The sequence below is a fragment of the Montipora capricornis genome, chromosome 2 (assembly GCF_036669925.1).
Source record: "Montipora capricornis isolate CH-2021 chromosome 2, ASM3666992v2, whole genome shotgun sequence".
NCBI classification, from domain to species: domain Eukaryota; kingdom Metazoa; phylum Cnidaria; class Anthozoa; order Scleractinia; family Acroporidae; genus Montipora; species Montipora capricornis.
The window spans coordinates 51,086,037-51,113,830 of record NC_090884.1 but is presented as its reverse complement, the minus strand read 5'-3'; the positions used below and the strand labels follow the sequence as shown (position 1 = coordinate 51,113,830).

General features: G+C 39.1%; 1 protein-coding gene across 5 annotated transcripts in view; it reads right to left on the bottom strand.

The window, feature by feature from the left end:
* Nucleotides 1-27,794, bottom strand: part of LOC138026209 (FIGNL1-interacting regulator of recombination and mitosis-like) — a 32,593-nt gene that overhangs the window by 3,778 nt on the left and 1,021 nt on the right. For 2 of the 5 annotated variants that reach the window (XM_068873460.1, XM_068873468.1), the window contains exons 3-28: nucleotides 27,297-27,385; nucleotides 26,957-27,067; nucleotides 25,832-25,984; nucleotides 24,455-24,541; nucleotides 23,963-24,038; nucleotides 22,684-22,768; nucleotides 20,542-20,584; nucleotides 20,262-20,366; nucleotides 19,471-19,560; nucleotides 18,365-18,429; nucleotides 17,538-17,616; nucleotides 16,977-17,046; nucleotides 16,166-16,240; nucleotides 15,600-15,643; nucleotides 14,549-14,600; nucleotides 13,983-14,046; nucleotides 13,785-13,866; nucleotides 12,444-12,526; nucleotides 10,396-10,447; nucleotides 8,351-8,440; nucleotides 6,352-6,450; nucleotides 5,671-5,751; nucleotides 3,848-3,982; nucleotides 3,381-3,464; nucleotides 2,020-2,133; nucleotides 1,409-1,513 (exon numbers count right to left, since the gene is read on the bottom strand). In XM_068873460.1, coding sequence (XP_068729561.1) covers nucleotides 1,409-1,513; nucleotides 2,020-2,133; nucleotides 3,381-3,464; nucleotides 3,848-3,982; nucleotides 5,671-5,751; nucleotides 6,352-6,450; nucleotides 8,351-8,440; nucleotides 10,396-10,447; nucleotides 12,444-12,526; nucleotides 13,785-13,866; nucleotides 13,983-14,046; nucleotides 14,549-14,600; nucleotides 15,600-15,643; nucleotides 16,166-16,240; nucleotides 16,977-17,046; nucleotides 17,538-17,616; nucleotides 18,365-18,429; nucleotides 19,471-19,560; nucleotides 20,262-20,366; nucleotides 20,542-20,584; nucleotides 22,684-22,768; nucleotides 23,963-24,038; nucleotides 24,455-24,541; nucleotides 25,832-25,984; nucleotides 26,957-27,067; nucleotides 27,297-27,385 — 2,213 coding nt within the window. Of the gene's footprint in view, nucleotides 1-283; nucleotides 320-647; nucleotides 812-1,408; nucleotides 1,514-2,019; nucleotides 2,134-3,380; nucleotides 3,465-3,847; nucleotides 3,983-5,670; nucleotides 5,752-6,351; nucleotides 6,451-8,350; nucleotides 8,441-10,395; nucleotides 10,448-12,443; nucleotides 12,527-13,784; nucleotides 13,867-13,982; nucleotides 14,047-14,548; nucleotides 14,601-15,599; nucleotides 15,644-16,165; nucleotides 16,241-16,976; nucleotides 17,047-17,537; nucleotides 17,617-18,364; nucleotides 18,430-19,470; nucleotides 19,561-20,261; nucleotides 20,367-20,541; nucleotides 20,585-22,683; nucleotides 22,769-23,962; nucleotides 24,039-24,454; nucleotides 24,542-25,831; nucleotides 25,985-26,956; nucleotides 27,068-27,296; nucleotides 27,386-27,794 lie in introns of those variants that run through there. The other 3 variants (XM_068873453.1, XM_068873445.1, XM_068873476.1) reach the window with 3 other exon arrangements.

The following is a 27,794-nucleotide window of genomic DNA, read 5'->3' as shown; positions in this document are numbered from 1 at the left end:
ATGGTCAGGGTCATGAAGCGCGATGTCACTGTTCTCGCTTTTGAATTTTCCAGAATTCGATAACCAGTCCATCTATCTGCACTATGCTTTGGTCCAACAGATGTCCCAGATAAAGTTTGCGCACCACACAAACACTTGTGAAAAAGTTAAAATTATATTCAATCTGTTTTGCAAACAGAAGGAAAACAGAAACAAAGACCCAATCCAAGCGCATGTGATTGACACGCGAATGACGTAGGTGTCCAATCGATCGATAGATGGATCAACATTTTAAAAAGGATACGGTGTCTCCTGGGAATTCAGTGTGTCTATACGGTAGCTGAAATGAAATGAAAAGTACAAATATTTTCCGCAATTTTTTCATTTTAACTATAACTTTCGAAAAAGTCAATTTTAGATGCACAGGAATGCAGGGAGAGAGTAGAGAAACGGCGGAGGAGGGGGTGGGGCAACACACACAATAGGCCTTTTCCGAGTTCATCTCTGCCTCCTCTTCAAAGCGAGTCTAAGTGCGAAGTTTTTCTTATTAAAATTAGTTTTTATTCATATGTAAAGTAGAACTAATTACAATCACACAAACTTCGCACTTAGACTCGCTTTGAAGAGGAGACAGACGTGAACTTGGAAATTGGCCTATTAATACAAACCTCATTAAGAAAATCAGACAAAGCGGGAAGCAAGCTCTCTGGAACACAGTCCCCCATAACATGAGTATAATGCGTAACCTGCGAATATGAACAACATCAAATCACTCAGGAAATTTGCGGGGAAACAAAACGACGAAGGACGAAGCAAACTGGAGTGTCACAACCTAGGAAGATAAATGCATAACGTCTTTTCGTGAAAAGAACCTTGGGATGACAGATGTTAAATCAAAGGGTCCGAAACTATGGGGCTGTGAGCCACTTAGTCCTCGGATTGCATCTATTTTTGTGTAATCGGAAAAATGTGACCTTTTCACATAATTGTGAACTACAGTCTATCTTCTCTTTTCGTTTAAAATATGCTTTTCCTCCCAATTTTTATGCTCTCTTGGTTCCTTGGGATAATCCGGCGCGATACGCGAATAACAAGTAACTGTCAACTTCATTGTCAATTTTTACTCGTGAATTTTTGCGGTCTGGAATCCCTATGAGATATAAAGCGAGATTGCTGTCGTCATTTTGTTAGCGAACGGGACTTTGGGCGTGATGCCCAACGAGTTTGCAAGGCAGAAAGGTCCCTGATGAGTCCCTTGGTCGGGATGAAACGAGCTTTGTAAGACTAACCACGAACAATATGTATTTTCACAAGTAACTGTCAACTTCATTGTCTATTGTATTTGCCATTCATATTATCACGGCCACTATTTTCTTGCCATCTTAATCATTTTGAGCTTGAATATCATAATGATGATTAAACTTCTTACCTCAGCGAAAGCTTTTACACTTTGAAATGCTCGATGATGAACTAACCAGTGCTGATCACTGACAAGGGAGGAGAACATTGCCGTGATGTTTCCAAGCACTGTGGACTAACGATAATGTAAAGTGAGTTGCAGATCAAAGTTAAAGCAGTGACCACGTAAAGACAGACTAACCGTCAGAAAAAAAAAAGACAAAGAATGAGCCAACAAAATGAACTTGGACGCTTCGCCCATGTTCGGGGAAGACTGATGCTAAATCGTTGCAACATGAATATGGCAAAACCTAATTCCTTGCTTAATAATCCCTTTACACTTACAGACTTTACTCTGTCTAAAACCGGACGACTTTACTCGCCAATGGCGGCCACTTTAGGAGTAAATGGGTTAACACACAACACGTCCCCTTTAATCCTTACCTTCCTAAAACGGCCACTTACAGATTTTACTCTGTCCAACGCCAGGCGATTTTACTCGTCAATGGAGAACCACTGAGGCCTGGCCGAAAGGTTTTAACAAATATTTAGGGACCACTGACGATGAGCGTTCAGGGGCCTTGACTTAATCTATTAACAAAAAGGCACCATGTGTGTGTGACCTTGAAGTGTACGTCCTACCTTGAGATGTTCCGGGATTTCTTTTCTACCACACTTCCCCAAAAAGTGCACGGCTGCATCGCGCACTTCCATTTCAGAACATTTGGCAAGAAGAGTATGTAATCCACTTATGATCTGCAAGCAATTGAAAAAAAAAGGAATCGATCACAGATGTAGTTAAATGTTCCCGAATTCGAGTATCAAGCACAGCGCCGTTTTAACGGTAACGTAAAACACCTATATTTAAGAATGGTGGCGTTTAAAAAGCCCACGTCCTCGCTTTCCTTTTAGCAAACATATTTACACTGCAAAAAATTCCAAATTCGCCATGACACTTAGGAAAACCAGCTAGCAGTTACTGGACCAGTGACGAAGTTAAAGAGACGCATGGCCGAGTCTGTTCTTGAGATGACTTCGCAAACTGTTTTGTAATTCAATGCACAAATTCTCAAGAAACCGGGATGCAAAGCAGTTTGTGACGTCATCTCTGGAACAGAACCATGCACCTTGACCGTGGGAAAAACGGCAGCCAGCTATGTCAACTTTGCGCATCTTCTGCAGCTTTTTGGAGGCGAAATCGTAAGGAGCCAATCAACGCAAAACATGTGTTTGTGATGAAATTTGTTGTATTCAATTGGCGAAAGGATCAAGGGGACACTTCGTGACGCTTGCAGAAAATCGTATCGTATCGTATCTGGTAAAAAAAATCTTTCACACCGTTCACGAGCAATCTTTTTGATAGCTTCGCCACAGAAAAACGATACTTAATCTCGTAATCTCCGTAAATTTACATGTGAGCGCGAATCATGGCTGTATCATTTTAGCGATTATGACAGACGCATCGTTTATAAAATATGGGCGCGTCTTCCTTATGGAAAAAAAAGCACTACTCAATTCTTTCGATAGCTTCACCACAGAAACGATGCACTCTACTTGTAATCTCCGATTCTCATTCTTCCAGTTAAAGAAACGTTTCCGTGTTTCAAGTCAAAGTTCCAATTACTTTCCATTCCACCGTCACGATACATGACGTATGATCAGGCAGCGCACGCGCCAACCTTGTTCCCAGGGTTCTCTCTCTTCCTTCTTTCTCGAGGGAGGAAGAGAGAGGACCCTGGAACGAGGTTGCGTACGCGCGTGATTTTCCTTGCAGGTCCCGACAAGTAGAGCTCTTTACCCACTACAGCCATGCTGTCTACTCCTATCGAATTAACATTCTGTTCTTTATCAGTCCCTTTCAAAAATCCATCAATCCATGCAAGTTTGACCTTTGCTTTTAAGAAGCTGACGGAGAAAGGCAGTGTCGAAATATTGAATTTTAGTAATATATTCAGTCGTTCAGCGTTCAGCTCATTTTGGCTTTTAAACCTTAAAAATCGTACCTTGGCAAAATCCTCTGGCTGGATCACATGAAGCAGAGTAGACGATAAATCCAATAGCACACACCACACCTTGGAATCAAAGCGCTGCAAACGGGGCGGAAATAACGTTCAGTTGGCATCGGCAATAAAAGTCCCAAAGATAACGTTAACCAACAGTTTTATACATTTGGTTTCAAGGTGGGTTTACCCGCTAGCATTTGTCCCTTTGAAATGTAGTATCAGGGCGCGAATTGTTCATGTCTCATTTTAGCGGGATTTAGACTGACGCAGCGGATCTGTTAGAAAATTATGCACTACGAAAACTGCTGAGGAAAAAAATCACTTCGTAGCGCGAAAAAAATTAGAACGAATACAAAATAAACCGTTTGGGAAGTCATGAAATACGAGTGACTTCTTTGCGGGACTACCACGGAGCTCCGTGCTTCAAGAAATTCCTTTTGAAACATGATGCGATGTATAAAACTTACCACGCCGGTCTCTGTGACGTTATCGCACCACAGATCGTTGACGAGTCCGACGATAGCAGAGTGGTGAACAGGAGGGACATATTGTTCCACTTCCCTTAAATTATACACCGCATGAAGACACGACAAGCAGCGAAACTTCAATAACAAGAAAGGAAAAATAATTAGAGTCAGTGCACATAATTGTTACAAAGGACCTACAAAAATATCAGCAACGTAAATACACTTATCCTATGACCCGTAGGGCTCTGCTGGCGCAATCCCGTAGAAAATCGCATCGACAGGTAACGTGAGTGGGTCTGTTAACTATGGTCTGTACGAACGTGGAAATTCGATTCTCCGTTGTGCAGGACTACCATCAATGACATATCAGTTATTGAGAAAACCCTTAGTTGGGTAGGACAGGTGTACAGGATGGATAAGAGCAAACTACCAAGGTTGCTATTATACTCTCAACTTTGTATAGAAAAGAATAATCAATTTAAGGTTCAAAGATGTCGCAAAGAGACTGAATATGATATTGAGAGACATCCATCTCATGCTCAATCATGCAGTCGTAGTCGCGCTCACTGACTGCACATGACGATGATTATTATCCGGATGAACTTTCTGATAATAATTATCCCTTTTGGAACATGAATCTAAATTACTCACCAAAGACGAATACGGTGATTCGGGGTCGTTTCCAGGGAGGTTCTGCATCCGAATCGAATTGGAATTTTAAAATGTTGGTTTTTGAGGAGAAGGGAAAATCGGAGAACCCGGAGATAAACCTCTCAGAGCAGAGAAAAGAAACTTAACTCGCACATGACCTCGAGTCCAGGACCGAAGCCCAGAAACACTGGTGTGAGGCGAGTGCTGTCACCACTGCGCCATCCTTGCTCCCCTCCCTCCGTACGACGTTTGGTACGAATTAATATAATAATTTCTTACAAACCGAAAGTTAATAACTACTTAATAATTATAGCAATGTTACCAATAGAGCGGTTTTCAGTTGAATGTCGAAAGTAATTAGTGAATTGCTTTGATTTTGCATTACTTCACTCAATGATTGGTTCAAAGTTTTCGCGGCACTTTTTCAATCAATCAGAAGTGAAACCAAAACCAATCGTGACTGGGCGCGTGCACATTTTCCCGCGCTTTGTGTCGGCTACGTGTAATTACTTCGAATTTTGATTGGTTTACTGGATTGTCTCCGTCCATTTTGATAGGCCAAAGTAATAACTTTGGTTTTGGTTTTACGACAGTCGCTTGAAACTCGCTCTAATGATGACGATAATAGGAAAATAGGAGAAGTAAATTGCATACTTCGTAAGACAGGAATAAATAAAGAATTACGGAAAATTGGACAGTTGAAAATGATTAAAAATGGCAAAATAAATGATAATGGATTACAACAACCATCATGCACATAGATGGACGGTACTGGTTCACTACCGTGACGTTGCAAGCTGTTGAAGAGAATAATCATTTGATCCGCTCGTCAATGAACGCTGCTACGTGTGCGATGACTTGAAATCCTTCTGCATGTTAACTGTGAACGTACTGACCGAGCACGGAACTGGTACAAACCGTGCAACTTTTGTGTTCACCAAGAAAACTGCAAGTCCTCGCTCATCGCGTGCTCACGTTCGCCACGAAAGCAGCTTAACATGAGATTTCCCCGCGCGCTATTTTGCGCATTACAACAGCAGCTAAATGTGAAAGGGGTACTAGGGAGAGAATGTAAAGCCTTGTTCATTAAACCGGTTCCCAATACCTTACCAGCCCCCTCCCAAAGTGCGAAATAGAACACTTTGCATGCTCTATTTGATCATGTTTCTCACCAAAATGTCGTCGTGCTCATCAGACTGTTTCGTTCTTGAGTGACAAACTTTTATGCAGAGAGGGACAAGCAAGCGGCACACCTATAAAACGATTAAACATACAACGAATCAAAACAATAACACATGGACCAGACACAATTTCAAAAAGAGTAACATACAGGGCAAGGAGCACTAACTAAGAGGACTCTCTAATCCACTTGGAGTCTTTGTAAATTACAAAATCATGCTAGTTCCCGGAAAGAATAAAACGGCGCAACTGCTGGTATAAAAAACATTATGTGGTTGAGGTGGGACTGGAGTGGCAATGGGCGAAGTAAAAAGCAGTGGGCAAGTTGCGAGTGAAATTGGGTTATCCTTACTCGTTGTAGTGGAAGTAAACATGGGCAAATTGAAAGTAGAAGTGTGCGAGGCGGAGGTTGTCGAAGCTGTCCTTGTTGGTAGTTGTGGTCTTGTGTGTGGTTGTATTTGCTCTTTCAATTGTTGTTGTTGTTGTTGACGTTGTAGTCGTCTCGTAGTTACAGTGGTGATGGTGGATGTAGTTGTAATCTTACCACACCAAGCCTATTGGAGGTTTTAAAAGGGATGTTCACGAGTGACGTGTTCCGAGATTGTTAAGGATAAAGCAGGGAAACAATTATTAACAGTCTCTGTTTAACCTATTCTTTTTAAAATTTCACTCACCTTTTTCTTCACAACCTCGGGCATGTCTTGCAAGGGAAACACACGCCAAACAATTATGTTTTCTTCTTTTGATGGCGGAAACGAAGTCAAAAGACCCTCCTAGAGAAAAAACATTTTACAGAAAGAGAATCACACTAAACGATTCTCAAAAGAGTTAAACTAACTATGCTTATCTCAATCGTGCTCAAAATATAAAGAAAAAGAATACATGGGGACACGGTAAATACTGTTTTAAATGATAGGATATGTGAAACCACCCTGCGAGCAGGCGGCCTCTCCAAATCTCACCAGAGGGCGAAAAAGAGAGGCTCAGCAGAATCGTGTCAAGTCTTTTAAGTCGCCGCAAGTCCAAGTTTCTGGGCTAGTCACTCCGGTCAAACCGTTTAGGAAGCGCGCGCATCATATTTTTGACAAGGCGAAGGTCAAAATCGAGCCTTCGGTACCAAAATCAATATGGCGTCTTGGAGTGCGCTCCAGATTTGGCCTGGGTTTTAAACTGTCTCCAAGCAACGGCTTGCGCACACCGAATAAATACTTTACGCGATTTCTGCAGAGTCCTTTCTTTCTGGTCGAGTCAAGAAAGGCTCTACTGTCAGGGTGACGTGAAACTTTCATATATTTGAATTGAGGAAATGGAAATACAGGAGAATTAAATAACATCGCAGTGGTTAAGCTTAAGCAGATACGAAGAAAGCCTGGAAAAAAATCCAGGTTTGAACGACGCTGGATTTGCTGCTTTGCCGCAGAACAGCCATTAGGGACCTTTAGATTCTGGGACAAGGACGAGAACGAGTACGAGTTTTGACTGCCCGTTTTTAGCGAAAATACTTAGAAAATTTATAACCCGTACTATTAATCTTACTCTTTGCTAGCAGTATAGGTTGCTCAGTTATTCTTATTCCTGGTAACTGAGCCTTTTTGAAGATAGAAAAATGCCAAAACTGCTACCGTGTTGTTGACTTGTCCTGACAAGACGACATTTTTGCAAAACCTCGTATTATCACGTTTTTCCCGCCAAAATGACGCTGGTTTGCGCGAACTCACTGTTGTTCTATGAGAAAATCTCGTACTCGCAGTAGTTCTCGTCCTTGAATCTAAAGCTCTCTATTATCTCCTCCAATCATGTAAATATTGTCTTCTCTTTTTTCCTCTCTCTTCAGTTTCAGTTTTCGTTGTTTTTTTTAATAAGTTCGCAGATGAACACTTACATATAAAACAAGCGACAAAAAAATCCACAAAAAAATCCAAGTTTGAGTTCATCATGAAAATTTCGCATATTTTGGAAGTTGAAACAATAAAAGGATAAAATACTTGACAAGAATACAATAATAAGCCATAAAAGGTAAGAGAGAGAAGGGAATGAGAAAAAGGAATAAGAACGTGGACTTGAAAATATCCGTTGCCACTGTTTTATCGCTTGTTTTTATTAGTGTTTATTTTTATCCCCAATATTTCCACACGAAGAGGCCTTTTTTAAAGATTTTTATGCTAATTGTCCATTTACATCATGAGACAGTTTCAGAGAAACCGTTCGCAATGTTCTTCCTTCCTCCAAGCATGCAAATTGTAAACTTACAAGAAAAAAGCACGAAAGTATAGTCACAAGCTCTAAATGGGAAGTGGAAAGCAGTGGAACTAAACAGGTCTATTGGGACTTCAGGTATTCTTACGAAAGGGCGATGTAGAAACTCTCGTAAGCTAAACAATGCAATTGACACGCTACCCAAACAGAAACTAAAAGGCTAAACAACATAGACAGTGAAAATTAACACGAGGTGCAACACTACCAAGAAATTAAAGTCAGCTCACGAGAGGTTATCAACAGGTGTTCGAAATCGGACACTATCGCCAATTATGAAAGCCACCAACGACAGTTGTGAAAAAAGCCCTTCAGCTGGACCCTGGAAATGGTTATTCTATCTTTAGAACATAATTCCAGGTTTTCAGGGCGCATCATGAAGTACTGGCGAACTCAGAATAGATTTACAGATTTTCGTACTTGGTGCTCCACGGCCATAAGACGAACGAGTCGCTGAATGAGCAGTGATAGGTGACTATATGCAGCCTCCGAGGAGGGTAACGTTAGCAGCTGAAAAACAGGGTCGAAATACACTTATTAGGCCTAGAAAAACGTTACTGTGCTACTGGGCAAGCAGTAGACGGACTTTGTGCTACTGGGCAAGCAAACTTTGCGATCCACGTGCCCAAGGGGTCACCTCACCAGCCTTGGTTCGTTAATAGTGTATAAAAAAAGAAAAATACTGCAAAAAGCGACAAAAGGGTTGAGATAAAATCCCCTCCCCTTAATTCCTGAATCTAACCACCTCTCCTCCCCCCTTATAATGTTGTTTTTTATCGCCAAGACTTACTTTTGCCATTCCCATTTTCGTGCAAGAGGAAAATGTGACGTAAAGATGATTTTTTCATGATTGTGGTCTTTCCAGTTCAGTGTCTCAACTACCATTTTCGCTCACTGTGTATCTTTTGTCTCTCGCTCTAGACATCTTTTGATGCTTCGATTGATTGAGTGGGTGCTTTCCCGTTGGGCGAGTGGTCTGAGAAAGTTTCTTCCCAGAGAATAAAATCTACCTGTCCAGGACGATTAGACAGGGGTTTTCTCGAGCGCTTACAAACATATTTCAGTGTTAACTCTAATAGGTAACGGATATTGAAGATTATTATCACTTTGTCGGGCAATGAGGCGCATTTTTGCGGGCTAAAATGGAGAATTTGGCAGGCTAAAATGTATTTTAGCCCGCTGAATATACCGATAAAAAAATATGAAATGGCGTAATTGTACAATTTAACTTACAAATAAGCTTTTAAACTTTCTTTCATCTCTTACAATTTTTGAAAACCCAAGTGGCAAGATTTTGTAATTTCTAGCCAGCTTCGCTTGATGGTGTATTTTCATTGACGGAAAATAAAAGCCATTCAAATTGTAACGCGCCGATCAAATCGAAACTTCGACATCCCCCCCGGGATGGGGGGGGGGGGGAGGGAAAACCCGGGCATTTGACTATTTTCTGTGCCAGGGGGTGGGAAGTTTGACTTTTGCCTGGATGGGGTGGGAAAGATTGAACCGGAAGTGTCAGATTTCTTTTCGGGTGCCGAAGTCGCTAACACCTTTAAACAAGTGTTTGGACGAGAGTTTTAAGAGATATAGCATTTGTGAACGATTGGCTTACAAGGTTCAAAAGTTGTCTTCAAAGGAAGGTCTTCAAAGGAATTTTGGTTGCGTAATTCGTGTTTGTCGTACTATAGAGTGAATACTGTATGTATGGTATGTTTTCACAACCCCATTTCATTGTTAAAGCTGTACATTTCTGTGCAACCGAAACTGAACAATTTAAAATACACGCAGTCACAAACGATCTAGGCTCTGTTGTTGATAAGTACACAGCACACTCGTGAAACAACATTTGCCGTGTTTCGGAGTTAGAGCAGCTTACACATATTTATTGATATTGTCCGACTTAATTCAATTTCAAGTCACTTTTAATAGTTGTGTTTTTGTAGTTGCTCAAGTCTGGTAAAAACGGCATTATCATATAAAGGGTCGCGAAACATGTGTTGGCAGTGTTTACACACAAGCTTTATTAAAGATGCCAGGAGGCGACGACGACTGATCTTTAGTAGGGTATGACAGACAAATCCGACGATAGGGTAGGGCATTTGAACACCATTTTGGCCCGAGGGGGCGGGAATTTGAACGATCCAGTCTTCAAAAATTCAAATGCCCGGGGTTTGCCCGGGAAGAGGGAGGATGTTGAAGTTTTGAGTTGATCAGTGCATGAACACTCGCTTGGTTGTTCAGACTGTTTTTTTTTTTTAAGTTTTGATTTTCTCAATGCCCTTTAAAGTGATAATAATAAAAATACAGTTTATGTTCTTGGGCATAAATATGTTTTGGACCCTTATCAGAGCTCATTTTTTAAAATGAGTCTGAGTCGGGCCCAAAACACATTTATTATGCCAGCGAACATAAACTCTATTGTTTTATTATTTTTGGCTCACAGAAGGCGATAAGATAAATGAACTTACCAACTGAGTAAGGACTGTTACATGTCCCGCACACAGCTCTGCCGATCCCCATCTGTTTGTTTAAACGATAAAAGTACTTTCTGCGGGAGCACATAGTAACAATTATTCGCCAGAGGCGAGGTGAATATCGGTGAATAATTGCTTTAATATAATTACATAGGTTTTAATTTGAAAAATATGCGTTTTCTTTAAAACAATTAACTTCTTCGTCTGTCATCTCGACAAAACGGCTTGCGGCCATTTTGAAAAAAAAACCACTTAGGTTACTATCGCGTTATAATCACCTCAACGGCAACCAATCAGCACAGAGAATTTTAAAAAAATTACCTACGTGATTATGCTAATTTATGTTAAAGGTAAGGTCCTTGTGGTCTGTGATGAGTGAAGGGAGTCTGGTCTCTTACCCATCAGGATACCTCGCTAAGAAAGGAAAGAAATCCTTGCAGGATGTTACTAACAGAAATCATGAGCCTGAGAAGCAACACGCATTTTTCAGGTGTTTCATTTTCAGAAAACACTCAACTTCGATTCACGATATTGTGTAAAGTTAATATAGTGCACAAAATAATCAAAAAACATAAGTGCTGACTCAAACTATGAATGATACATGTCAATAAATGACTGGAAGCTTGGGAAAAAAGGAACTTGAAAACATTAATTTTGTGCAAGAAAAGAAAAATCGTAAATCAATGAGCCATTTGCAGTTGGCGATCACATGGTACAAGAACCGCCATACTGGAGAGCAAATTGCGCACTGGGATATCTAAAACAACGCCACTTCACTTAAATTTTCTTTGTTTTTAGATGTCCTAGTGTGCAATTCCCTCTCCAGTTTGGTGGCTTTTGTACCATGTGATCACTAGCTGCAAAAGGCCTATTCGGTCTTTATTTTCCCCGATGACCGTATTGGCTTTGAAAAACCCTGTGGAGGTAGGTGTGCATTGTATTTTGAAAATGCGAATTTGGGAAGAGTCAATCTTCCTTCGCTTCTGGACGGTTTCCATGCTAGTAGCTGATCTAACAGTTTCAATCAGTAACGCCCAAGAACATCTCGTTAGTTAAAGATTCCAGTGGTACACCCTCTAAAGGACTGACCAAACGCTCGCAACATTTCAACGCAACATCTTGCAACATTGAATGAAGGGGGTAGTTTCTAAAGAAACTGTGGTGCTGCGTCGGTGGGGAAGTAGTACACAAAAATTTGGTTTTATCAACGGAGTTGATAATGTAAATTGACCACCGTACAGACGTTGATAAAACCAAATTTTTGTATCTTGCAACATTGTTGGGCACAACATGTTGCATACGTTTGGCCACCCTGTTGCGGTATGTTGCAACATGTTGGATGATGTTGGATCAAATTTTGGATGTTGCATGATGTTGTACTGGTTTGGCCACGTTCACGCAACCATGTTGCGCTAAGGCATGCGCACTAGGTCCACTTCTTGCGCGCCAAGGGCCTGGGGCACATGAACATTGACATGTTGCGTTGAAAATGATGAAAATGTTGCGTGCGTTTGGCCACCCCGTTCAACACATGTCGCAACATCATGCAACAACGTTGCAAGATGCTGCGAGCGTTTGGCCAGGCCTTAAGAGCATCCGAATTCGAATTTGTTTCTTGATATTATTTTCTTGTTTTCCTTAGACTGCTAGCAGTCCCTTCAAAGTCAGTCGAGCCTCCCGCTTTAGTCCTGCCTCGGCTCGCTTGCGTGATTGACTGAGAAGGGATTGCTCGAAGTCTATGTTTTCCGCATCGTCTTGGACTTAGATGGTTCGAGAGGTTAAATTTCACCCCTACCCGTTGTTAGTGCAAGGCGGGAGATGCCTTCTTAGAGTATGACCATAAGGGAAATTCAGGACAGAGGAAGTTTCCTCTACTACAAAAATTAACTATGCTCAGAACAGGCCCCAAAGAACATTAGCGCTCGGTAAAACCTGGGACGTGAGCCTTTAACTACCACGATTTCTACGAGTCAGCCACCATTGTCAAATTAGCTGATATCCCTCAAAATTTATTCTGATCAGTAATTTATGTTCATTATTACCTGGCCATAAAGCACCACACATCAATGGCGAGTAAAGCACACAAGACATCATCTTCAAGTATTTTCTCCAGCAAGCAACGTTCCTTAAAGATATATTAAACATAATTAAAGTCAAAAGGGGAGGTGCAGGGATGACGCAGTGGTGAGAGCATCCGCATCCCACCAATGTGGCCTGGGTTTGATTCCCAGACTCGGCGTCATCTGTGGGTTGAGTTTGTTGATTCTCTACTCTGCACCGAGAAGTTTTTTTCTCCGGGTACTCCGGTTTTCCCCTCTCCTCGAAAACCAACACTTGATTTGATTTGCGTTAATTTGTTAATTTCAATCTACAGTATCCCCAATAAGTGCTGAGGCAGTGTGGCCCAGTGTTTAGGGCGCTTGCCTTGAGAACCAGGGATCACAGGTTCAAGACCCGCTCTGACCACTCGCTGAATTTGTTCCCGGTTCAACTTCCCAGCTGGCCAACTTCCCAGCTGGCCTTCCCAGCTGGCTTCCCAGCTGGCTTCTCAGCTGTGTTTCATCTGTTTCATTGGCCCTGAAAAGCCCCTATGGGGAGCGGTCAATTAAGTATGTAAGTGCTCCAGCGCTAGAAGATTAGACACTTAAATAAAGTTCCTTTCCTGGACAAACGAACCCAATAAATTGATCGACCTGCTCCCATTTGTGTGGCTTCACAGCTCAGTTGGTAGAGCATTACACAGGCATCGCAGAGGTCAGGGGTTCGAATCCCATTGGAACCACTTGAATTTTCAGGTGTTTATAAGATACAAGTTGCATAAATTGTCCAGATAAGTGTGAGGATACTTTCTCTCTTTCATAATTGAACTTAAACAAAAATAACAGCTATTAGCAACATGCAGCAAAATGCATAAACATCTCGGCATTCCTTGTCATCCTGAGCTGCTCACATCCCAAAAGGCAATAACGAGGGGGCCAAATAGTTCATGCCAAAATTGAATATTACATTTTCCTTTGTTGTCAAACTAGCCCTTTCCTTCTGTTCCTGCACAATTTGAAACTGTTGAATACACTGTATTCCACTTTGCTGTTATTACTGCCCAGAGAAATTAGATTTTTGTTAATATTAGTTGGTATTTGAAAATAAGGACAAAGAAAAAAGAGACAACTTGAACTACATGGACAAAAACGGCTTTAGAAAGCCTTTAATTGATGTCTGAATACGCAAAGGAAATATGCAAAGGAAAAAAACAGTAAAATCTACCGTATAAATTAGCTTCAAGTTGCTTCCCTATTTCATGATGTTTGCAATTTCGTGTACCGCAATAAATTAATTCCTGCAAGTAGTTCTTAGCTTCTACATTGAACCCAAAGTAAACTCACCACAATTGGAAAACAGGTCACAGGAGTAGCAGCCACAAGTGCACAGATTCTGGTGCAAACATGCTCATAGAAAGTAACTTCTCTGTTGAAAAAAAAATCAGACTACACAATCCACTTATAATCAGGTTCAACTAATAAAACAGATGTTACTTTTAGACAAATGTGTGAATGGTAACTGCAAAAAGTCAAGCAAGATACCTCAAGGGTTTTCCATTGCACATGACACCATCAAGAAACACAGGCAAATAATTTTCAAGCACACCTTCACATTGGAAGAAAATTATTTTATAGTCAGAATTATATTCATCACATAAATTACATGTACCATCATTTAAATGAATTATTATTTCAAGTACAAGACTGCTTTACATACTATTGAAATCATTAATAATTCATGAGAGAAAACAGCCTATCAGGTCACTGATAAAACGTCACATGATGCACTCCTCGTTAGACTTCTTTTTATAATGCAGACTAATGAGGCAGGCTTGTTTTTCTTGTATGTTGATGTGCTCCTCTCACAATTTGAACCTTTGTTCAGACTACAGGAACGTTTTTGAAACTCACAGATGGTGTCTTACCAGGTCAAAAACCTCTTGGCTCCACCTCATGGTTTAAAACCCGATAAAACACTCCTCGTTTATCAAATAGTAAATAACTTAATCATTCTATAAATTTGAAGATCTATGGGAACCCACTCAATTCTTGCATGATTTAGGAAGATAACAAAAACAATAATTATTGTAATATACAGTTGGACCTACACATTTTGAAGGTTTTAAACAGAACTTCCACAAGTGAAAGACGATGTTCCTCCTGAAAAATAAATTTGTCATAAAGAGATTCTATTAGAGTGAAAACTTTATTTATAATAGTCAATTTTTATGTTCAAGATATAGGTGGTTTTCAACCAACCTTTTGAGATTGAGGTGACAATGGTGTAATGTGCAATATTGTATTGCTGGTGGACAAACAATTAACAAACCAAGAGGCCTCGACTGTGATCTGTTCTGTTGTAAAGCAAGGAAGCGGACAGAGCACGAAAGAAGTGTAGGGGAAACACAAGATGTAGTCGAGTGTTTCTCCTACTTCTTGAATGCTCTCTATCCACTTCCTACGTGCTTTACAACAGAACAGATCACAGGAAAAGCTTCTTTATTATTTTTATAAAAAAGAATTTCTTAAATTTCCGCACGCATTTGGCTAAAATTTTCAGGACACTTTATCAAGTGGCGTCAGCCATACATCTGTAGTTTCATAAAGTACACCAAACAGACCAATCCCAGTTGTTGAAAGAATGGCTTAAAACCTTTTATTGGTTAATCGCAACCAAAGCTGTCAAAATGTGAAACCATCAAAAGCAAGTTCAAAGCAAGCTAACAGAGGAGTGCAAGTAGTTTTCCTGTCTAAAATTGAGATCAAAAAGCAAATTGCTCACAAAAAACTGAACAATTGGCAGAAAACAAGCTGCTTAAAGCGTGTGGCTGGTAGGCCTGGCTGGTAAACAAACTGCTGCTGCGTTCAGACCCTTCATTGTGCTGTATGAATGAACTACAATCAAATTTATGGGAAGAAGATCCTCAAAACAGATCAGTACTTGCTATGGATGTTGGTATTCTATGCAAAAAGGGAAGTAAACATGCTGGTATGTACTTAAATATATAATTAATTTTAAGCAAGAACTCAAAGTGCTCCTGCAGACATTACTCTTTCAGAAATTGGTACTTACAAAGACAATAGAATGATACAACCAAATTAAATGAAATGGAGAAATTAAAAGACCAATACTGTGTCTTATCTATGTGTTTACAGTACCTCTGGGTAATTTGAAGGCATGACCCAATAAGTAAATACATCTTCTGCAAAAAAAAAAAAAAATACTGGTAATAAAATATTAACAGGATACAAGTAGCCACCATTACCATTATTGGACAACACTGCATAGCAAAGTTGAGGCTGGATACCAGAAATTTTCAAGAACTTTCTCAATTGGCAGCCACCTCCTTGATGGAGAAACCGCTGCCATGGCTGGCAATTTAATTGTGACAACCCAGTCGTGAGTCTCTTGAGAAAAAGGGGATAGAACTCTCATTCATAACACTGATTGTTGTTGATATTTTGTTGTTGTTGTTAAAATATAAATGTAAGGCTGCTGACCACAAATGATGGACAAAAGCTCCTCATTGTTAAATTTGTATCCAACTGCATTTACTGTAAATTACCATTTGTCCATGGTGCAATTTGTACAACATATTCTACTTTAACAGCAGAGGGATTTGGCTTACTTGAAAAGTACAGGTACATGTATGCCCTAAAGTCTTGTTTTTGATAATCACTTCAATTCAAACATTTACTTTTTAATTTAACTTACAGTACTTTACCTGTTGTTTTTGATGCAATGCCAGCAAGGGAGGCTACTAAACAGCAGTATGAGAACTGGTCTTCCTTCTTAACTGCTGAAATAAACAAAATTGAACTATATAACATTATTCAACGACAGGATAACCTCTTGGAGCAGAGTAGAGAACCAACAAATTCAGTCCACATGTGATGCCAAGTCTAGGCCACATTGGTGGGAGGCAAGTGTTCTCACCACTGCACCATCTCTGCTCTCTTTATAGTGGAAGTAGAGTGGATACAGTTATGCTACATGTAAAAGAGTAAAGGAATAATAACCCATTGTAGTTCCTTTGCATTACTGCATATTAATGTTTTTGTTTAATAAATAGAGGATACCGGTATTACATAGCTGTGCAGAGATACAAAACTTCTCTTCTCGTGTTGCACTCACAAGTGAAACATTTTTCACCAAGAGAAGAGGAAGTTCATATCTCCAAGCAGTCATGTAATATTCTATTTATTATAAACACCAATGAAATACTAAATCATTTCACAAAAGGCATCGCAAGGTGCCATTTTTACATGTAACCATAGCAACAGTGATCTTTTCACGCGTGAACATAACATGTTACCTTCACATGAGAAGATATCATGTTTTTGTGTGAAAGCTTGCTTGGTGTTTCATTGGTGTTTAATATATAATAGACAAACTTTACATAATGTCGCGGGATTCCCTCTTTTATGGTCCTAAGAACTTCAAGGACTCATACAAATGTATGAAAATGAGCTAAAACTCTTTTAGAGTTCCAAGAAGAATTGTCCAAGGCTTGAAACACTCTCTTAAGGCCTTACCTAGTGTTTTCTTGGTTACTAAATTGGCAAAGATCTTGTTTGCTACCAGTACAGACAGCAGTGGCTCCACCTGTGACGGTGAAATGAAATATACAGACACTAATATTCATTTACATGTACACTGTACCTATAGTAAGCCTGAAAGACTAATTAGCAGTATACATCTGAAGAGATGTATTTATCAATGATATGACTCCAACAGACTCTGGACAACTGACAGATACCTTGGTAATAACAGGAGTACAGCCTTTGACCTTCAGGTTATTAGTCTGCAGGAAACCCATTAAACTGGGTTCTGGTGCCATAAAATGACAAATTTTGTTCTTATAACAGCTTGAACAGTAAAGTGGAAAGGTGGCACCCTTAACACTAGCAATTATTGTAAGTGGGAGATGATTAATGTTAAGCCCAGCAAATAAATAAAGTGATGAATTTATTCATGATGATGACCAGGGCATAAAGGATGAGCCTTTGCTTTGCAAATTTAGATCTTACTAGTTGAATAATATTCTCTGACAGTACTTTATTTATTCTACCTGCAGTCATTAATAATTGACTTACCACAACTAACAATGCAGACTTTAATCCTTGTTCTGCAGAAGTAGTAATCTTTTGGGAATTTGGACTTGGAGGTAATTTGCTAAAAAGAGAGAAAGAAAGAGTACCATGAAAGTGTACAGAGACTGTTCTTTGGCTTGAGAAATATGAGAGAACTGTACTGATAGAATCTACATATCTTGCCAAAAGCCATAACAGTATGGTATAAAACTTCTAACAAAAATCAAACTACCCAAGGCATGTCTGCTTATAAGCAGCATAAGGAATCCAGCTGACCAATAACAATCCAGCAATTCAAACTGGCAATACCAGTATATTGCCTTAGTTCAACTGGATACAATGATTTATCTAGTGTATAATAATATACAGATTTAGCCATGCCTAAAAGCAGAGCTCCCATGTTATTTATTCTTACAATAAGTTAACCTGGCTTGAAGCTGTGATCCAATCAAAAACCAGTACTTGGTCAGCGATCAACCAAAAAAAAAAGCTGACCTTGACAAGCTTTAAACTTTGAGATTGTGATATGGTCATGTGATATGGGTCAGTGGATACCTTGTTTTTGACAGGTGTCAATTAACCATAACATGGATGTCCAATATCAAAGATGTTCCCGCCAAAAAACGCTGGTTGCTTCACAGTTCACATTGGCATACATGAAGGGTGGGGGGGTAGTGGTTGTATGATGACCAAAACCAAATTTTTCTTGCACAGATGGGTTACCATATTTTCTTATCAACGATGCTCTGCACATGTGCCAAAGGAGTGCGGAGTTCCACTATTATACTCCATCGTTTCAAACAAAGAAGGCATGGACAGTCTATTATTACCTTTGTATGGTCAGAAGAAAATGAAATATATCTTCAATGCACTTGTCATAATATCCATCATATTCCTATTCACACACAACAAAATTTGTTAAACATTCTTGTGTGCACAAGAAATACCTTGAAAGGTATAAAGATACCTGGTAAAGTGGCAAAGCTGTTGTTGCCTAAATGAGGGTGAAGGTGAGGGCTAGGGTTAGGTTGTAAAGAAGCTGTGGCACTGTGTTGGTGGGAAAGTGAAATAAAGAAAAGGGTTTATCAAGTGCATTGATATGGTAAACTGACCATTGTAAAGAAATTTTAAAGCTGACATTTTGGGGCTGAACAATCTGCGTTCCATGCGTTGCAGTTAAGTCTAAGCATCCATTTCAAATGGGAGGCGTGGTGGCCTCATGGTTAGAGTGCTTGACTCTGGATCGAGTAGTTCGATCAGGTCCTGGCCAGGGACATTGTGTTGTGTTCTTGGGCAAGACAATTTACTCTCACGGTGCCCCTCTTCACCCCAGGGCCCAGTTGTTCAAAAGCCGATTAACACTAATCCCAGATTAAAAATCTACCACGGACTTTTTTTCTTTACTGCCAAATGCTGTCCAACGCTGATATTCGACAAAACTTTACATTAGAAGAAGTCAATCTTGAAATACAAAAATAAGCAAAAGAAACTTTCACCAAAAAGTTGATAACATGAAACAAAGGTGTACGCTAATCCTGGATTAAATTAATCGGCTTTCGGACAACCGGGCCCAGGTGTATAAATGGGTACCGGCAAAAATGCTGGGGGTAACCCTAGAATGGACTAGCATCCCATCCAGGGGGGAGTAGAAGTACTCCTAGTCACTTCATGCTATGGAAACTGGAGATAAGTGCCAGCCTGATGGGCCTTCCTAGGCTCATAACAGATACAATTACTGGCACCTTTTTTACAAAATAGTTTCAAAATAGTTGTCAAAACATCTTTGTTATTTCAAAACCAAAGACCATTTCTTCTCAAAGATTTTGCCAGACTGAGTGCTTTTCATTGCAGATACAGTAATTTTTCGATTTCATTTTATTAACCTTAGGTAATCTGTAAATTGGACTCTTATCATCATCGTCAAACTTCACTTTACCTTGATAAGATGTACCAGGTGTCCCACAAGAAAGCGCATGACTTTAAGCATCTTTGCAAGAGCTGCCTCATCACCAGTGGAAAGAGATCCCTAAATTTTCATCAGAAGGAATTCTTGAACATTGTTGTTAATAGTATATAAAGCTATTTAATTTTTACAGGATAGAGTGATGCTTAGTTTGTTACTCATTCATGCATAGACCGAATGCATAAATGGCGGCCAAAAAAATATTCTTTTGTTAATGTGCTAATTAGCCTCACTAGCCTCGTTTGCATGGACAAAATACAAACAAAATGTTGCTTGAGAGCGAGGCTAGTGAGTCTAATTAGCACATAAAGAAAAGAAAATTTTTTTGGCCGTCATTTATGCATTCGGTCTATGATCTCTTTTTTTTTAAATGTTAATCATTTTAACCGAGATTCTGAGTTATCATAAACTGAATAGGTAAGATAAAAAATATAATATACTACTGTTAAAAATGTTCAAATGCTGTTCATGCAGGTCTGTGATTTCTGCCTTTTTCAATTCTGAACACAATGTGGACATAAATGTATAGTCCAAGTACTGGCTGGTAACTATTTTAGTTTATATATATGTGTTTGCGCTCTAGTCTTACACATAATTTCTGCTTCTTTCTCAGGCTTTGTGTAACTTGTGTGAGAAAGAGAGAAGAGACCTGCCCCAATTCCCAGCGTTGAATTAGAGTTAAATTTGAAATACCTTTTGCGTCTCCAAAGATTTTGACAGCAATGACTGTGTTGACAGTAAAGTATGTGTTCACTGGCACTAACCTTGTGAGCATCATCACTTCCATTCATTCCACAGGATGTCAATTGAACACAAAGACAAAGCTTTGACTCAATGGATGAACATAGATGACAAATCAACCTCTCCACCTATAGTAAGGAAGATATGACCCTTGCTTACAATGACCACACCTGTTATCAACCTATATATATATTTTAACATTTTTGCAACACATTTATCAGACATGCAAATACCAAGATTAAGGCTAAATCAACGGGTAAGAGCATTACATCCAATGAAGTCAAAATTATCCCAGGACCTTACCTCCAAGTGGTCCTTGATGTAATCTTTATGTTTGGTTACCAACCTGTCAAGAGAATAATATTCTTAAAATCAAGTTTGGAAGTCGCAAATAGATCATTTTCACGTGATGTCACAGTGGCCATGTTGGTGTACAAGAACAATACACGTTCTCTCCTATGGGAACCAAACTCTATTTTTATGCATATTCCATGCATACATTTTGTATCGTTTTGTACACCAATATGGCCGCCAAGTCACGTGAGTGAAAACCATCTAGAATAACAACACTTAAGTGTTTCTGGTGATAGTACCCAGACGCTCATCTACATGTGCTCTTCCCAATGTTTGAACAATGTATTCTTGATCATGTTGTTGATTATGCAGCACTACCACTATCACAAATGTTAAGAGCAAGAGAAATTAAATCACTTGTCTGAGGTAACTTAAACAAAGAGTTCGGAAATTAATAAATGCGAAACCAAAACAATTACAGTGTAAATAGAGAAGCAACAATTTGAAATTGATTGAGAGGCCAATAACAAGATTGTTAGCATGCATGTGCTTTCTACTAATTTTATGCGCTGATGTCAGGAAGGATTTTGTCAACGAAACCATGTTTTAAACCTTGTGTTTATCTCTTCGACACTCTAAACTCTTGGCTCCTGTGAAGATCTTCTAAAATTTCTTTTAAAATGTTCTTTAAAACTTCGGTAAAAAGAAGAAATATTAAAAAAGTTTTGGCAGATTAATTTCGCTCAATGTCGAGCCTCTTCAATGCCTTTGTTAAAAGATTATTCTAAAACCCAACAGCTAAAAAGGTGGGGTCAGTCTTTGTCTACTACGACCCTTGGGATTTTAAAGTAATTCCATTCCGTTTTATTATACATTAGTCGTTCAGGTGGAACATTTTTCATTCTCACGGCTTCTGCGATCTGCCTTGTCATCGAGTCATTTCTGTATGATCCCGTAACTCTCATATTAAATACTTGTCTTTCTTCTTCGTGTTTCTCTCTGCAGTGTCTCCACAGCACCGATCCTTCTTTTCTCCCCTCCAGGAGTTTTAGATGTTCTTTTCCACGAGTATATGCATTTCTGGCGGTTTCTCCTACATATATATCTCCACATTTTTCACACTCTATCTCGTATATGACATTATTCGTGTCACAGGCATTCTTCCCATCCCCTCCCGTGCACACCAAACAATCTTCTCTGTCACACGACGTATGTCTTAGGGGGTCGGATCTTTGTAGCAGTCTTTAATAGTGATGTGCCTGCTTGTTCGACTATCTTAATCTTGAAACCTTGTCTTTTCACTTCGCTCTGCATCTTGTTCTTTAGTTCAGAGTTGGGTGTGACAGGGATGAATATGACAGAGTCATAGCCTCCTTTTGTATACCACTCTCTTTGCTTTCTCTTTTTCTCTTCCTCCCGCTCTTCTCTCTTCCACTCTCTGGGTCTGTACATGGGTCTTATCCCTCTCTTATCGTTATCGTTAATCTTGTTGTACGCCTTAACCGCTGATAATAGTACTTCATGTCTAAATTTCTTACTATACCCAGAGTACTGCATCTTACGCATTAGGTCATTGGCATGGTTGTTAACAACTTTTCGAGGCAAAAGCTCACTGCAGTTGAGCAATACGCGTAGGAGCTCCTGAGTAAGCACTGTTCTTTTTGTTGCCCACGGCATGGCTGATCTAGCGTTAATGACCGATTTAGTTGACACATCTTTCGAGTAGAACTCATGTAAGATGACGCGGCTACCAGAGACATTCTGTTCAGGGTTGCTTTCTTCTATCCAAACCTTTAAATCGAGTATGGGGATTTTCCGTCTTGGTGTTCAGACAGACAATCAACCTCTACAGGAGCCAAGAGTTTGGAGTGTCGAAGAGATAAACACAAGGTTTAAAACATGGTTTAGCATGCATGTGGTTATACCATTATGAAAATCATTAACCCATTGACTCCTGAACCGCTCCGGACCACCCCCATCGATGAGCAAAAGTCTCAATCCTAGGAGTCAATGGGTTAATATTTATTTATATCTTATCACCACCTAGGAAGACAAGGTGAAAAAAGGTTTAAGAATCCATGTGTCAACCGACAGGTTGGTTGCAAGTGATCATGGCTGGCGGTTTTTTTAACATGTTAAAACAACACTTACTTTTTTAACACTTTCCATGTGTTCACCAATATACTTGTATCCAGATCTCCAATGAGAATGCATACATCCAAAAGCTGGTGACACACTTTTTGAGAAAAGAAAAATTGACAGACCAAAGTCTCTGTTACAAATGCATGGAAGTTACCTTTAAATAATAGCCTCCAGTAGTTGGAACATAAAAGATACCATACATTAAACAGGTACTAACTCTTATTGGCCTTTATTAGTTTAGAATCGTATGGTTATCGTAAATCCTGTATTTAGCCCCCAGAGGGCTTATATATTTCAAGCATGGTTAAGGGGGGATTAACAAAGATTTATTACCAGTAGAAAAAGAAAGAAACAGATTAGAAGGTTGTAGCTAAGATTTTTCACTGACAGGAGCGAGGTTTCTCGAGGACGGACTTGTACAACTGTAGTTCAGGGGCGCTATACTGCTTTTTTAAACAATCAGATGATGGTATCAATTCTCCAAAGTGGAAAAGCTAAAGCACATGAGGTCAGAGGTAATGCAGCCAAAGATCAAAAACAAATCTGAACTTCCAGCACATGGATAAATGAAACTACACCAGATCAGTCCACACAAAGTGTTATTGTTGTGATTATTTATTGATACAGTCAATCATTTATTAATTGGTTTTGAAGAATAATGAGGGAGGGTAGAGGAGGGAGGGGGCTTAAAATCAAAGAGAGGGGGGACTTAATAACTTTCTTCCTCTAAAAAGGGGGCTTACTTGAAAGGGGAGCTTAAATGCGTGCCTTTTTCACTTTGTTTACATTAACAAAAAGAGTTCGCATGCCAATTGTGTAAGGATAATTGTTCTCAAATTCATCACATCCTTTTGATAACTCTCAATTTTTTGGTGCATTTTATAACCGAGTATTTTCGCGTAATTTTCAGTTTGAGAACTTAGCTTGATTAAATTGCTAAGTTTGGGGTGCGTCTTATAACCGAGTGCGCATTGTAACCGAATAACTACGGTACACATAGTCTTATGGTATAACAATGTACTACATGTACACTGTGATGTCAAAGTGACCGATGGTTAAGTTGCCATACATGTGGTTGCCTTTTGTTTTTGGGTAAAATTGTCACAAACTTCCAATTTTCAAAAAAAATATGGCAAACCTAATTTGTATCCTGACAAAATTTAAATTAACCTGTCCAGAGGCAAGGCACCGGCTCCTCTGAAGTTTGGTAGAGTTAACACAGTGAAAAATTTGTACGGTTTTGCTCGTTGGTTGCTTAGATCTGATTCTGGTCTAACAAATCACTAACCATCTGTGATGTCTTGAATATCCTGGTCAGTTGTATCATAATTTAACTGGACTTTATCAAGTAATTCCATCAGTGCCTGAAAGAGAAATATTTACTCAAAGAATGCAAAGCCTTTCACTCAAATCTTGCCCTAAAAATTATTAATAACACGATGACAGTATTTTGGACACTTCGCTATTAAAGACTGCCATGAAGCACAATCCCTGAAAGGCAATGTTAGCTTCCACACTGTGATTGTAAGAAAGTACAATGTTGACACCTCACAACAACTGACCGGTACATTAATAATTCCAAGAGTCAATGCATAATAAAATTTTCACACTTAAAACAAGGTGTATGCTTTATTCTCCATTGTACCCTATTTTTGTTAATGTTCACAGGTACTATTAGGGACACCCAGTGACCTTAAAAGGTTGTACATTGACCTTAAGACTTCTTTCATCCTTAGGCTAACTGTTAAAATTCTCAGAATAATGCCAACACAATCCTGACCTTCTGAAGCTGGTAAGTCCTTTTAAATAACATAGCCAGGTCCTGCGACACAAGTTGGAACAAATCCCCGTAAATGTGCTCACTGTCCTGAAAAAAAAGAAAAAAAAAACACTAGTTACTGGTAAATAAAAGAGCAAACAGGGTTGGACACTTAATTTTGAGAGCACTCACCATTCGGGTGACCCTCATTCGAGTGACCCTCAAAAATGCAGTCGCCTGGACCAGTCATCACTCGCCTAAAAGTTTACCCCCCCCCCATTTTCTCCAACCAATTTTGTCATCTTTTATTTTTACTATTTAATACCATTGAAATGTACTTCAACACTGAAAAGCTATTAAAGTAAATGGGAAGTCTGTTTTAGTTTCAACACGCATTGATCAGAGTGCTGGGAAAGTAAGAGAAAACAATTCGCTTGCTGCGTTGTCCAGCACGTGGCAGACTTAGGATTATTGCTTCAATGAAAAATTATATTTAAAGACCTTAAATCCCAAGAAAACACAATGGAGCCACTTACTTCATATTTTAAATTGATTTTTTTACTGATGAATCTTCGTGAGATCCCTGCAGTTTGCGAGTAAACGTGTCTGTTCTTCTCAGGAGCGGTCTTAAGGCGCCATCTTTACCTGGTCACCAATGGCTCGATAGTGACCAGCAGTATCACTGACCAGGAAGCCATATTTCATATAATTTGCCTATTTACAAAGCCCAATGTTGCCTTTAAGCGCCAATTTAATTTATGTTAAGGGATTTTCATGGCAAGATGGAATGTAAAAAGCAGTGTTTATTGCACAATAAATAATTTCTTAACGACGAAAATCGTACTCACCAAACGGGCGCGTGATCAATGATTGCGTGCGCCCGGGCAAGTGCCAATGTCCAACCCCGGCAAAACAAGATTAATTCATCAAGACCATAGATAAGCAAAATTTAATATTATTACTTTTTTCCTTAAAATCCCTGGGAGAAGCTATTGGCAATAATGGGGCATGACATGGTAACAGGTCGCAAGCAAAAATAAATAAATAAATAAATAAATAGAGACAACTTAATAAAAATCAGGCTAACATAATTTCTCTTTCTTTGCCTGTTAAAAAAACAATTGGGAATAAATCGAAACTAATTTAGGATCGTAAATTTGAGTGAAGGTCTACCCTGGTAAACAAACACCTTGCAAATGCACAACCCATTTCTCAGCAACAGCTCATATTTCTGTTTACTTAAATTTTGAGGGGCTGGCAAAAATCGCCTACTGAACTGAAACGAGTTATAGTTGATGCACCAAGTAGGCTTTGATCCTCAATGCATACATGTGTACAGCATTTCAATAGTTTAACTTAATTTTCAAAAATACCTCTGTAAATTATGCACCATTATACCTTGCAATGTTTAAAGGTTGCCTTAACAGTCTGAATTATGGCAGATGGTAATGAACGCACTTGACCAATAGACAACTCATTATCGTCTGCGAGTGATAGCTGCATTATATGAGCAACATAGTTTTCCAGACATTCCATGTATGACATGATGAACTGCAGACAAAATGCATAAATATTGCATTAAACAAGCAATCTCTTACTTTCCAAAAATCTTATAAATATTGTTTTTAGGAGCACTTGGAGAAGCAGGCTGTAAATTAATTGTTTAAAGTCGTGCAAATGAAACTTCTGCCTTTGAAATGACATCTAAGAGCTGGACTACCATTTACCCCATACAGTCATGTGCGGCTGCCAGGCTACAAAAAGATGCTGTGAAATGCACATCATGTTGACATTAGCTAACACAAAAAAATTAATAAATGTCCCTGTCTACTTTGAGTGCCGCTGATAACAGAAATTTCCAATATGCGAGCAATCATCTGGCATGAGCCAAAGTAAAATCTATGGTTTACTCTCAGGTCAAGAAGGATGTTGTTAATGTCCCTGTTTTTATTACTAAAATATAACTTATTGTTTCTAACTTGTTAAGTTTTGTCCCACTTTCAAGTCACTTATTATTGTTAAGAAAGGTTGTGTCACCTGTCAGTGTCCAAGGCTTCATTAGCAATAATTATGAATATTCTCTTAATAATTGTGTTTGACAAAGAAGAATGCATCCTAATCATGTCAGTCCCACATGATGTCCCTTGGGTATTGATCCTCATGCCACACGATTTCAGTGTTTGGACGCCGTCTTGGACTTGCCTGGTACACACAACCTCAATCTCATCAGTCATGTGATAGTGTACAGCTTGGACTAAATTCTAGCAAGAAAGTCTACTGATATCCCACAAAACTGATATTGCATTATAGCACGTATTCCAAAACTGTTTCTAATAAAATTATTAGCAACAAGATAACAGTAAAGATACTTATAGTGTGATATACCTTCATTACTGATTAACAAATTCTAGAAGAGGGTACAAAATATGTGACTACTTTCAAATGCCTCATCGATGACAAAACAGGAATTGAAACTCGATTATTGCTAGTTTATTGAGACTGCTCTGTAAAATTGTCACAAACCTGAAGAAGTGACTGAACTGCATGTAAACTGTCGGTTCTCTTAGTATTAGGAGACACTGACTGAAGAATGTGTCCAATTTTTGAAATAGCATCTGAGACAGCGTCATACACCTGCATATAATCCCAGATAAAAATTATACATTTTATTAACCCATTGACTCCTGGGGGATGTATGGCCGGTTTAGGGGTGAATGGGTTAACATAAGTGGGAGTCAGGGTGGCTTAGTGGTTATCTAAGTATCTAACTCAAGTATGCAAGTCTCAAATTAGGAGGAAAAACTGCTTGTGAAATGATCTAAATCAGCATATGGTAATAAAAATAATTATTATTATAATGCACCTTGGGCAGGACTCTTGAAAATAACTTGGTTTCCACTTCAACTAGGGATAAAACTGGAAGAACTTGAGTTGTGAGGCTTGCTAGATACCCTAACGAAAAAGCATTAAAATAGTATTGATAAGGTTAGAAACATCAAAAAGTAATAACATGATCAAGTACTAAACAAAGGATCCCTTCCACTTTTTCTTCAAAAAAACCTTTCTATTTAACTTCAATTTTTTGATTATTGGAAATTTTTTTATTGTCAGTAAATGGTCCCCTATTTGAGGTCTCAAATTTTTCAAATAAGACTTAATGTTTACGAGAGAATGTACATGTGATGGCATAGAATGTAGAGGATTAATGCTTTTTTTCAGTCATATCAAATAAAGCCATTTCCTTTGTGGAATGACACAACGTTTTAATGCCAGAGGCTTTCGTACTCTTACCGATACAGCCAAGCAGTATTTAGGTTTGCACACGGCTTGAAAATAAGCATTTGCTCATTAATTAATTAAA